This window comes from Lepisosteus oculatus, chromosome 6 (genome assembly GCF_040954835.1).
Source record: "Lepisosteus oculatus isolate fLepOcu1 chromosome 6, fLepOcu1.hap2, whole genome shotgun sequence".
Taxonomy (NCBI): Eukaryota; Metazoa; Chordata; class Actinopteri; order Semionotiformes; family Lepisosteidae; genus Lepisosteus; species Lepisosteus oculatus.
In genome coordinates, this window is record NC_090701.1 from 20,290,538 (window position 1) to 20,303,519 (window position 12,982).

General features: G+C 37.9%; 1 protein-coding gene across 1 annotated transcript; it reads right to left on the minus strand.

Moving 5' to 3' along the window:
• Positions 1-1,357: 1,357 nt before the first annotated feature.
• On the minus strand, positions 1,358-12,524 carry LOC102686830 (secreted frizzled-related protein 4). Its single transcript, XM_006634370.3, has 6 exons — positions 11,571-12,524; positions 10,891-10,968; positions 10,698-10,763; positions 10,227-10,425; positions 6,830-6,893; positions 1,358-4,073 (listed from the first exon to the last, which is right to left on the minus strand). Exons 1-6 carry the CDS (start codon positions 12,013-12,015, stop codon positions 3,921-3,923), a joined length of 1,005 nt encoding a protein of 334 aa, XP_006634433.2. The 5' UTR covers positions 12,016-12,524; the 3' UTR covers positions 1,358-3,920.
• Between the last annotated feature and the right edge of the window lie 458 nt (positions 12,525-12,982).

Genomic DNA, 12,982 nt, shown 5'->3' on the forward strand with positions numbered 1-12,982 from the left:
GAGTTTGAACATAAAAATTCATTTTGGAGCCAGAGTAATACATTTTGCAGTGAGCTGTAGCTGACATCTATTTAGTTGTGTTGTTCCACAACTTTGAATCTTCAAAATCTAGAAACATTCCGAAGCAATTCTTCTTTAACTAAAGAGGCAGGGAACATTTTCATTACTTTAAAGCCTACAATTATCTTTCAGAATTAGCTTAAATAACTTCAAACACATATTCATCAGCAAACAAAAATGACAAAAACATTATTTTACAAAGGCATAGGATAACTAGGGCGGCACAGTGGAGCAGTGGTTAGCATTGCTGCCTTGCAGCTCTGGAGCCTGGATTCAATTCTAGACTTGGGGTCCAATCTGTGTGGAGTTTTCCCCATGTTCTCATGGTGTCACGGATATCAGAAGGGACAAGCCGTGGAATGGCAGGAGAGCGAAAAAAGACCAAGGCGAGATGGGTTTTAGCCCGGGCTCAGGAGGTCAGACAATGTTGGGTAGAAACCTATGCCCTCAGGCCACAGACGTAGGGTGACCTGGTGCTAGGCGGGTCTCAAGACATCCGAAACCTCAATGCTGAGTGAGGAGGAAAGCGTGACACCAGTGGGAAAGAAAGAGAAGGATTGGGACCTGTCATCAGCACTGACTGGGCAAGGACCAAGACACTCAAAGAACCAGCAGTGCAGTTAAGCTACCATGGGTAGCGAGGATTGTAAACAAGGACTCGGCATGGACTGGGCAGCATGTTTGGATGTGCGTGGAGGGCTGAATAAGATCAAGAACCAGGCAGGTCCTGGCAGGACAGCAGCACAGGAGAAGGACACAAGACACAGACATTGCAGAGGCTCTACATCGGTGGGTAGGATGCTCAATGATAAGAAGGGAGGATGGAATACAGACAAGAGAAGGGAAGACATATTGGTAGGTTAATTGGCTTCTGGGAAAATCATCCCTGGTGTGAGTGTGTGCGTGTTTGTGTCTATGTGGACCCTGCGATAGCTCTCCAGGATCTCCCCTGCTTTGCACTCATTGCTTGCCAGGATAAGCTCCAGCTCCCCTTTGACCCTCTATTAGGTAAAACAGTTAGAAGATGGATGGACAGATGAACGACTGAACACTGTGTGAGATGGAAGTGTTAGATATTAATCTACATATTGTGTAGTTCATATGAATTCCTGTACTCTGTTACAAATTTATATTTAGCAAATCAATGCAATGGTGACTAATGCTTATCAGACGTATTGCCATGGAAAAGAGTTATAGTGATACAGTATATGACACCATCATGCTCATAGAGACAGACATGGGTCAACATGGGTCCTTATAAGTTTGATAGCTGCTGAGAAAGAAGACACAGTGGACATCAGATGTGATATATTTTATTTCAGAGGAGGAATGTTGACCTCTTACATTTTAAAGTGTGAAGGAATGCTGTACATTGTGGGATGGCATAATTTTTTACAATTGTTTTCTATGGATTTACAAAAAAAATTGCTTTAAAAAATCGGTTTAAAAAATGATGTGGCAGACATTTAAAAAGCTGTTCCAGCAGTCTTGTTCACTTGTTATAAAACACCGAAGCATGCAATAAAGCCAGCTTTTAAAAGAACAACAAAAAAACAATAGTTATAACAATAATAAAAGTATTGCACCTTAGGGAAAATAGGCAAAAGGAAAAGAGGTTGCACACAAGTCATCTTGTGGAGATGTAGATTGTGGAAATTTTTGTGATCACGATAAGTCACAAAACTCACTAAAGTGCTTTCCTAAATCCATCTATTACACAGCAAAAATGAAAGACTCTCAATGCTTTGAGACCAATACATGTGTAAGTCTCACAACTGAGTCTTCTTTTGCTATGCAGTAATGTAGCGAAGTGGAAGAAATATTTCAGTGTGTGTAGTCACTTTTGTATCAGAACCTTAGGAAATACTGTATATCAACAACAATAATTTGCTTTTAGGCTTAGAGAGGAAAAAATATAACAAACTTCACATTTACTGACACCTCCACAGATAAGTCTTTGGCAGTGAACTTGGTCAACTTTATGAATTAACAAGAAAGCGCAGTGTTCACAGTCAAAAGACAATGAGCAGTTGTCTGAAGTGATGCACAAATCTATCGCATTTCTTACATTAAATGAAACGCTAATCACAGGCCCTTTCAGGGCTTTATTTATGTTTAATTTCCCTGCACTCAAGCAGAGACTAATACTGAGAGTGTTAGTTGTCAAGCATTATAATCCTGTGTGCAACACAAGTCACTTTTTGTGTTTTCCTGATCCTGTAGTAGGTTGAGATGTTGAGTTGAGTTAACATACCATAAAACATAAGACAGAATCAGGTTACATACACTGAATGTTCAAGAACAGGGGCCTGCAGACCTGGTCCTGTATGTTTTTTTTCCGCCAGTGTGTTACCATATTTCCCAGACCTTTTCTTACTGACTATTTCAAATCTCCCACTAAAAAGTGCAGGACTAGGACTGCAGCCCCCTGAAAGAGATTATTATTACATTTCATTCACAAGAGGATTCTGGCCATGCATATTAAAATTCTCTGTTAAAAAAGAGACACTGCTGTAATAGTACAATGTTGCTCTTACATCTATCAAGCAATAAGCTGTATATTCCATTGTGTCCTAATTGCTTTATAATTGCAAGTGATTATATGAATATATGTGCATGGGGGAACCATGTTTGAAAAGCAGGAAGCTGTTGAAACATTACATTTTCGTTGATTTCAGTTTAAATGATTCCCAGGATGGCACCACAAATGGAAAAGATAGGAGTTTTCAGACTGCCACCATTCACATATAAAGAGGTATTGCATAATGGTGAAATATAAAAAAATAACTTCTATTTTCCAGCTATCCAGAAGCCTACTAGCAATGCTCATATGGCCTTTCAATGAGTATGAGATAGTCCAGCTCATAGCACTAGCCCTGCCCTGGTTCTGTATGTCAGTCTTGCCGAACTTTGACCATCTTCTGAACTGACAACACCAAAATGCGTGTTTTTTTCAAAGACACAAAAACTACAGTACATCCTCATGCACACTCAAGTAGTGATCACATGGTAGGATATGCAACAATAAGAAAACATGAAAGCCATTTAACAATGGAATAGTTCTTATTTTGACAACTGCAGAAAGAAAAATGAATACAACTATTACACATGGTAATATGGCATACAAAATATAAAATCTGAGAGGAAAGTGCAGGTGGGGAACTCCTCTTTTTACTCCACTAACTCACTAAAAGTGCCATAAGAAAAGTAAGTTTATGGGTTCTTAAAAATACAAGCTCTTAAGCAGATGCTGTTTTCCAGCTGAAAGCAGAGGCTGGATTTGTGCAACAATTTTTAATAACACACTGCGACAGGGGTGACATTTCTATCACATTCACGCCTGTCACCTAAGTCCTAACCCTTCCCCTATTTGCATTGCATGAACTCTGTGCACAATTCCCTAAGGAACACCACTATTCATCTCTCAATAATTTTTAAATAAGTTGAAAACAACAGAAGCCAGTCTGAAGTATATAATACATTTAAAAAAAGAAAAAAAATCAATATATGTAGAAACAATACAAAAACGTCAAATCTACTTAGTTGCAAAGTTTTTTTTGCAGCACACAGGAGTGTCACTAACGCATAACCAGATGCAATCATGAAGGGCAACACTAGGTGGTGTCACCCTGGTTAAACACAAAGGAGCTTGAGAAACAAAACACAAATGTAGTGCAAAAATGTTGGCACTGTACGGTGAGAGAACTTGACAGGTAGCATAATAGCCACACCCCCCCTCCCCCCAAAAAAAGAAAACCATGGAAATATTGTCAACCATTTGCCTGGCTTGTGAAGCCAGACGCCACTAGTCATCATGCAGAACCCTCCACTGTAACATGATGTAATAGAAATTTGGCAGCTTATGATTTTTTGGGTTTCCCATCCCTTTGGGTGTTCTTGCTTGTGGCGGTCTTTTTGGGGGTACCGGAGGCTGAACCTGTGCTTTTAGGGTTCACTTTGGGGCTGCCGGTGTTGGGGTTCCTTTGTTGCTCCTGTAGTCTTTGCTCCCATCGCTAAGGAGAGTAGATTATAAGTGTTAACACACTAATTAAAAGATATATTTGTTTTTTTATTTTTGCCCATTGTCATGTGCTCTTCTTGTTCGTGTGCTATATGTTTTTAAATGAAGAGTTGTCCTGCATTACATTTCCTCATAGTACCCATCTAAAATATAAAGGTACTGAACATTTAACAAATAGAGATTTTAATAGCATAGTCGCCCATGTTGAGTGTGACTTTTTGAAAAGTATTTTTAAGTTGAATCTACAAAGTACACATTAAAGAAAAACATGTTTCAATCACACTGTCAATGACATGAGTTGTCAATGACATGATAATCTTATGAAACCACCTGTGTACAGTTTAAGTGTCTTCTGTACTTTCCTGGGAAAAAAAATAGTCAAAAACGAAATCAGGAATTAAGTTAAATTCTCTTTAGCAGTTTATGATACTGGCCAATTGCCTGTATATCCACCAGTGTGTCTGTTATATAAGACATTCTCAACCTTGTTAGTTCAATTTTAAGACATACTTTGTTGTGATGTGATTTATAGTTCCCATTAATGCACAAGCTAACACCCATAGATAATTTATGCCTGGCTAGTGCAAATCAGTCCTATAAATTATCTGTGGTGACCTAATCCTTGGTCTCGTCAACCTTTAATTGTGGCAGAATCTAAAGTTAACCGTTATCTTGGCGTTAACATGACTTTAATCTCTTCATGTTCTTCAATATATCTCTTCATATGTAACATTGTGTTTCACAGCCCTGCCACATTCATTCCCACAGGGAAAAGAAATAGAAACAAAACATCCTGCACAAGTACATTTTAATTTACTGGAGTAATACAGTATGTTTGAAAAAAACAATTTAAATATATTTCAATATGTAAAGAAATAGATTTTAAAATTATACCAGAGTATAACTTATTATAAACATACTGTAGATGCAATTTCAAAATATTTTCCAAATATGATCAATATTACAATATAATGCTTTTTGAAAGCATTTACTCCCTACCAATGTTGTCCTGTTTTGTGGTGACGAATTCAGGTTGACAATTTCAAGCAAAGCTTGACCCATTGAGACAAAGGATCATTCAGAACAAATCAGGGCTAAAGTGGTAAAACGGTACAGATCAGGAGAAAGGAACAAAAATACTTGAAAAAATCTATGAGCATGGGGAATTAGGAAATTGAAAGTTACACTGGTTAGATCAGGTTATTCCTCCAAACTGAGCAGTCAATTAATGGAGGAAACTGGTTTCAATTTAAAACTGGATATATTTAATTTAGACTGGATTTTTTTGGTTTAAATTACAAAATGTCAACACAGAATATTACCCAGTCAACACCATTCCTACTGTCAAGGAGTTTAGTAGCAGAATTGCATTAGAAGGCTGTTTTTCCTCAGTAGGGACCTGGAATCTTGTCATATTTGAGGGTAAAATGTATGCAGGTAAGTACAATCAATATTTGTTAGAGGAAAACTGGGACAAAAACATCTGTATACATCAAAGTGAAGCATCATTGGACGGGAGTGAATAATTTTGGAAGGCATTGTATATCTAAACCATACTTTAGAATGTGTTTTTGCCAACTTTTTCCTGTACTTTTCTTGAACATTTTCTGCTTTGTCATTCCTGGTGTCTGAAATCAAATATTTTCAAAAAAGTAAATAATACTTTAAATACTATAAAATATGTTCGCAGGGGTGTATTACCCCTTAAATGCCAGTAATGATTCTTGAATTTTAATGTTTTTAGTAAAATAGGAGTACTATACGAAATGAGAAATGAGAACACGTATATAGTTAAAAAGAAAATGGACGTACAGTATTTGTGAAGCCAGTGAACTCACACAGATTGTGTGTTCAAATATTCACTGAAAGAAAATACAGGTCCAATAGGCATCTCACTTTATAAGAGACCATGATATCACTGTACAGTATATCATCTACTGTATTAAGGAATGAAGACTGTCATGACAATGAAAATGCATATGAAAAAATATTTAAGCAGTGCTTGTTAATATACTGAGATGATTTAAACTTTCACTAATTCAATGAGACACCTACATCTTCTTCGGTCTGTTTCTTTTGGCAGGGTTACTCCCATACCTTCATATCACATAATGTGCCTAACCTAGTCTGCATCAATATCCCAGGAAATTCCAAAAAAAAACTGTTTTTTTATTTCAGAAAACATATCAGAAAAGGTTACGATGCCCTTCATTTCAAGTAATAACTGATCCTTAGTGTAACAAAAGTTCAAGAATTGATTTTATGAATGGGTACAAATTCATAAGACGAGGCCGTTAATCTAGCATATTTCCGTCACATTTCTGTTTTTTTTCTCAAATTTGAATATTTGTTTATTGAAACAAACATGCATTTATCATGACTTCAAATTCCTGTTTGGTAATAACTTTGAGAGCACAAAACTGTTATAGCATCACAGTTGATAAGGCAATAATATGATGAAAGCGAACATCCCATTTTTGGTGATTTGTGTTAGCCAAAGAAGCTTGACATACAGTATCGGCCAACACATTCAAAACTGTGAAACTCTTAAAAGAGAAAGAGACTCTGAAAACATATTGATAAATAACACACATCAATTTTCCAAGCTAGAAAAAAAGATGAGCTACAGTATGTGTTTTCTTATGGCTTGTACTAGACTTCAAATTCTTTAACAGATGTTTTACACTTGAGGTCTTGGAAAAATGGGACAGGAGGAGTATGAAGACTGTGTCTGCAGGCACTGCTTACCTTATATCTCTTTACCAACTGGTCTTTCCACCTTTCCACAAGGCACCCCTCAAGCAGCATCAGTCTGAAAGGACAGTGGAGAGCTAAGCGCACTGCTGTTCAAAAGAACAGTTTCGCAAATGTGCAACAGTCAGTGTTTTCACAGAAACATTTAATGATGACTGAAATGTGGTACAGAATGCCCTCCAACTGGACTCAAATTCATGGTTATTATGAACCTCTGTGACAGGAAGAGAAGGTCTGAATCTAGCCAGTGCTTTGTTAGAAAATCTTAGAAAACTGAGTGATTGTCATTCAGGAATTATTTTTTCGCGATGGCTTTGACAACACTCTATGTACAAGCCACACTTGTGTTCCCATTAGTTCTTTATCTCTCTATTAGATGGTTCACATGAACTATTTTCAGCATTCGTGTGGGGACAGAAGCAAGGCTGGGAGTTGGGTTGAATTAAAGTAAACGACACATGACACCACTGGTCCTTTTTTGTGTAAAGAGTTGTGTTTTTCAAATGTGACTCTAGGTATTTTGGATAAAGTAGCTTTCATCATGTTGATAACTTTAGTGGTAAGGTAAGTGAGCTCTCAGCTCTTACATTGACATATGAAAAGATAGCAACTGTTACAGAAGAGAGGAGGCCATTAGATCTGAGGATCTAATCACATCCACTGTTGTTTCTAAAGAGGTCCTTCCAGCTGATGTTGTCACTGCCTTTCAAGATTTTGAATACTTCAGTCATATTACATCAAAGTCTTTAAAAGATTCAGTTCTTTTAGCCCGTCAGAGTAGAATGTTCCTTTGAGCCCATGAAGGTATCCTGTCACTCTTTTCTGATCTGTTTTCTTTGTGTGGAAAAATGTCTCCTGTTTCACTTGTAAGTGTTGTTCCATGAAGTTTCCAGTTTTGTATTTCAGTGCAGATTCTGAAGACGTCCACTGAGTTGGCTTTATTAAGGCCTTTGGGGGTTTTGAATACATGAATCAGGTCCCCACAGATTTTTCTGTTCTGTTCTGTTAAAAAGGCTTACTTCTTTAAACCTGTCCCTAAATGTGTCTTGAGCAGCAATATTTTTAATAATGTAGGAACAACAATTGCAAACAATATTACAAAGGTGTTCTTACTGGTGCACTTTTTAATCTTAACATAATATCCTTTGAATTAAATTGAATGTTTTTAGCAATGTAAATGATGCTTAGGTTGACAAATCCACCTATGAAATAGGTTCAATACTATCATAGTTATATTTTTGCCACCTGCGTGCAATATTTCTGCACTTCTCTACATTAAACATCACCTGTCAGATGTATGCCCAATCTTCTATTCTGTCTAAATCTTTTTGACTTTCTTTGGCAGCTTCAACAGCATTTGCTTATGAACATAAATACATGATGAAAACAATGAACTGTCATCTGGGCTATTTTGCTATTTGTCAGGGATTTTTTTTATCTTACTCTAAACTGTTAAGGATATATTTGTTTTCAAACATATGCTTCAAATATTCATTTATTTCTTACATACATAGCTTAAGGTTGTTTTTAAAGTAATAAATTGGATCAGAGATTATTTTTCCATTCTTTAAAATGTTTTTTTGTATTTATTTCATTTCAGATTTTTGGGTATTTCACATATTTTATGTTTTTCCTCCCTTTTCTTCTATAAAAATCAGAATTTTGTCCATATACAGTATATCGTAATAAAACTAGAAATTATTTTGGAAGCAAGATGAATTTTACTTTCAGGACTCCATAAAAATATGATCCAGCAAAAAAAAAATATTTTGTATTTTAGTCATGAGCAGAGGCAAAGTTGACCAATTCTAAGAATTTGTTATTTCATTTTCAAAGTTTTAATGAAGTTAAATGTTCTCTATAAGTAAATATTACGTATATATTAAACAATGTAGACTATCTCTGGTTTTTGAATTCCTCAAGTGACAGCTGAAACTGTGGAAGAATAAAATAAATGTGTTCATCAGCCATTTTTGAGTTGTCTGCAATTTCTCTCTTTGTGCTTGAGCTATTTTTTATCTGCTAATATCTCATTTGATTAAGGCAACTGCTGATACTTTCATAACATTTTAAGAAAATAAATAACCTCAAAAGAAAAAAAAAGATCTAGGGCAGATATTAAATCTAAATGCTTATTCATCTGTAAAATACAAATTCCTGACCTGCTACTTGGCAGGCGTTTTCCAATGTCTTGAAATAGGAAATCTCTAGCAAGCTGAATGCCTCTCATGCTATTGACAGGTGAGTCACAGTTTTGATGAAATCTTGGCTTAGGTCTAGATGTGGCTAACAGAGTCCTGACCTGGAAAACTCGTCATATGGCCATGGTCTCAAAGAATAAAAATGTGTAGTTTATAATCAGCTGTTGAAGCTGTATGCTGTGCAAATAAAGGGTTTAATCATATTCATCTGACTTTAAAATGTGATCTGTCACTTAGATATTTGTGAAAATGTCTGGTCCCTGACAAACAAGGAGAAAAAGTTAAATGCTGTCCTCAGCCACGGTCTGGATGAAATAAACTAAAACCCATGTAGGCCTCAGCCAGACCTTCCTCACTAAACTTGAAGGTCCACATTGTCGGGTGGTTTTTGTTACCATCCAGCTCTCTCTTACACAGCTGTAACCTTAACTGGTTTGGTAACAGGATTACTGTAAACCCGTGGTTAAATGGAATAATAGGGGCAAAGCAGAGTCCGTTATTTCCAAATGACTGGTAAATCAGTTTTTGCAGCCCAGCAACACACTATTATACTGTATGTGCTTATTGTATACATTCTGTATACCATATGTATGATTCTGGATCGTTTGACTTATTTTTAGCAACTGCAATCAAGACAGTCAATGAAATTTATTTCTGTGCAGTTTTATCACAAATATACAAGCTCTTTTTCGTATGTCGTAGATATAATGTAAATATAATGTATATGAAACACTCATTATAAAAAACTGACCTACGCTTACGGAGCACCATTGATATTCCTGAATTTTAAAACAAAACTTCGTTTTGTTATTTGCTTTTCCGCGTTACTGCGGGAAGGTCCTCTATTTCAGATTTTCCAGATAACATTCCTCTTTCGTGGATTTTGGAGTTAAAGGCGAAGTCCGTTAAACCGAGCGTTTACAGTAATTGCAACTGCTTGGCTGTCTCAGCTGTTTTCAGTATTTTAGAGGTTGCCTTTTTATTTTTGCATTCCACAATAAAATCCCAAACGTCTCAGTTGGAAAAAAAAAACCCTAACATGATACTCTGTATGTACTGTACTTCGATCCAGCAGCTTGTTAATTAAATTCACATTTGGTAATGAAGCAAGTATGCCCTCGACAGCTGCTTGTCCTACCGCAGGTGCAGCATGACGTTTCTAGTTTAGAAACTCGGAGCTTCGAGCTTACCTTGAGCGCCACTCGTAGCACATAATGAGCACCTCTTGATTCAGCAGCGGCTGCGGGCACGGGCAGGACGAGTTGGTGATCAAGGGGACGTGAGCGCGCGGGATGGGCTGCGAGGACTTCAGCGCTTCTTTCACCTCCACCACCGTCGTTATCTCATGGCAACCGCTTCGGCTCACGGCCTTGACTTTAGCGTGAATAACTGCAAGGCGCGATTATAATGCTGACTTTCTGTACGGTGGCACTTATGAGAAAACCCTCAGACGAGGGAGTTCTTCATTGCCAATTCTATGTTGTGGAAACATACACCAACACACAGGCGTGTCGTTCCTACTGTAATGAGGAATTTAGTGTATTTCACCAGTCTAAACGTTATTATCGTTATGATTTAAGAAACAGTTGCATTTTGGAACTGTACAGCACTTGCGAATACAATGAAAAAACCAAAAGCAAAACCACAATTTAATGACTTACCATAATTGTATTTTTTTTCCATGTATGTTGACAGCGTTGGTTTAATTTTTTTGCACCTGCAGCGATCTGCACAAAAATAAATTGAAAATCTAGTAGTGATGCAATTTATTTACATATATTCACTCCATGCTACGCAGAACACTCCATCCTTTATAAAAGATATTTGTTCCAGAAAATTAGCATTAACACTCACCGGAATTCCAGCTTTTACAGTCTGACGCATGTGGTTTTTCTAGCATGACATCTCGGGAAAAATCGACCCACTTCACATCTGGGACAATATAAGCATATTTTAAAATACAACACATAACTTGGGGTGATGGTTGTTTCTGGTTGTTTCTACTAAACCAAAGGTCTCCAAAACTTTCTTCTAAAGAGCCCCATTCTGAAGGATATTTGACATCGCCTTTAAATATTTACTTTCTGACAGTTTTATTGTAAACAATTTAACAAGTGATTTGTTAAATTAAATAAATTAAGATAATTTGGGACCAAATAAACATTAAGTACGATTCAACTCTTTGAATTAGACTGGCTCACTTCATGAGTTTACGATTAACTGTTTTGGAGCTATCAAGGATTAGGGTGGGAGAGGCCTTGCTTAGCAATCTAAATACCAGTGGGCTCCATCCACTCTGGTGTGATTCCGAAAATCAAATATCATAAGGTATTTTATCTATGTTAAAATCATAAAGATATGTTAGCAAAAAGTAACAAACCGGAAGTGAAATCCAATTAAGCAAGCTACCTACCAGAACTGACATTACACATGAGATGGTAACATACCTACAGTAACTGGAGAATTTGGCGTTCAATACTTCCAGTAACGCGGTGGGGCACTGTACAACCGGCATATTAAAAGTAGAAACTTACCTTCAGGTAGGTCCGTAACTATGGCTTCGGGAGAGATGCAGACTCCCCGGTCGTACACTGGTAACTCGTCACATGCCAGGCTTTCGGGCCAGCTGTGGTTGTACCGCCTCATGATGGGCTCACACCCGTCCCTCGCTCGCTGGCACACCGACTTGCACGGTTTGATGGGGTCGTGGAGGAACTCCAGGGTGCAGATGGGAGCGTACATCGCGCAGAGGAAAAAGCGCAGCACTTCACTGCAGTTGATGTCCACCAGCTCTTGGTACTGCTCGATAGCAAGGATCGCGTTCTCCTGCGTGCTGTGGTGGAGGTGGTTGGGCATTCTGGTTATGTTCCACGGCATGGTCCTACACATGGGGATATTCACCGGCTCGCAGGGGGCACCGCAGACCACCACTGCGGCACCTATCCACAAAACCAGTACTGCAGCAACTACTGCGGGCATGTTCAAACCCTAGTCTTCAGGGATCACCTGTAAAAGAATTCCTTTTATACGCAAGTTTGAAGTTCAAGACCACGTACTGTATGCAGGAATAATTCCTCGGCTGGACTTTGACAATAAATCCCCAAAGTTCTTGTCCAACAAGACTGATGAAGTCACAGTAAAAGGACGCATATAGATTTTTGTCAAAATATGTATTTATCAATATGGGCTGTCCGTTTGTAGAATGAGCCACAGGAACCCGTTCCTTGAAATTATAGGACTTAATTTAACGTGGGATGAATACCAACTCCACAAGTGACGCCGGTTCTTTCCATTTCTTTTTTGGCTGCATCATTTATTATTTTCCAGACTCAGTGACATCATCCTCATCTCCTTTCAATTCCCTCGACAGCTTCACTAAATCCTCTGTCCCTGTAAACGCTTAGCACCGCACTTCGCTCCTCGTATCGAAGGGCCAATCTACCTGTCCCAATCAATGTGTCAGCCTCAGGGCTACGGGCGAAATTTAAGAGGAGGAAATATGAACGGTCTGAACGCCCCCTCCCTCCCCCTACACCCACACGCTCCTTATCCAATAATTCATGATTTCTTTTCAAGTTTAGTTCTTAATGCAGCCTTCCCCAGCCCTTAGCCTGTATGCACTGATTGTAACATCCGAGGACTGATTTGCTAACCAAGGTCTGCATTGCTAGTTTAAGACACCAGGAGCAAGAGCTTGTTGCTCGCAGGTATTGTAGTTCTTGGTAGTCGATTTCGTTTTCCAGCCATCGGTACTGTAGGGTATCTGTAGACCTGAGAAGTTTCCAGCAATTACATTTTTCAACAGACACGTGCTAAAAATATAGTTAAGATCTGCAGTGTGTATTGCGCTTAATACTCAAAGCTAAAGTCTCTAAGGAAGTTGTATCTACTTCTTCTACCTATCTACTTCTTTCAAATCCGCATTTGTATTTTAAAGTTCTCAAAA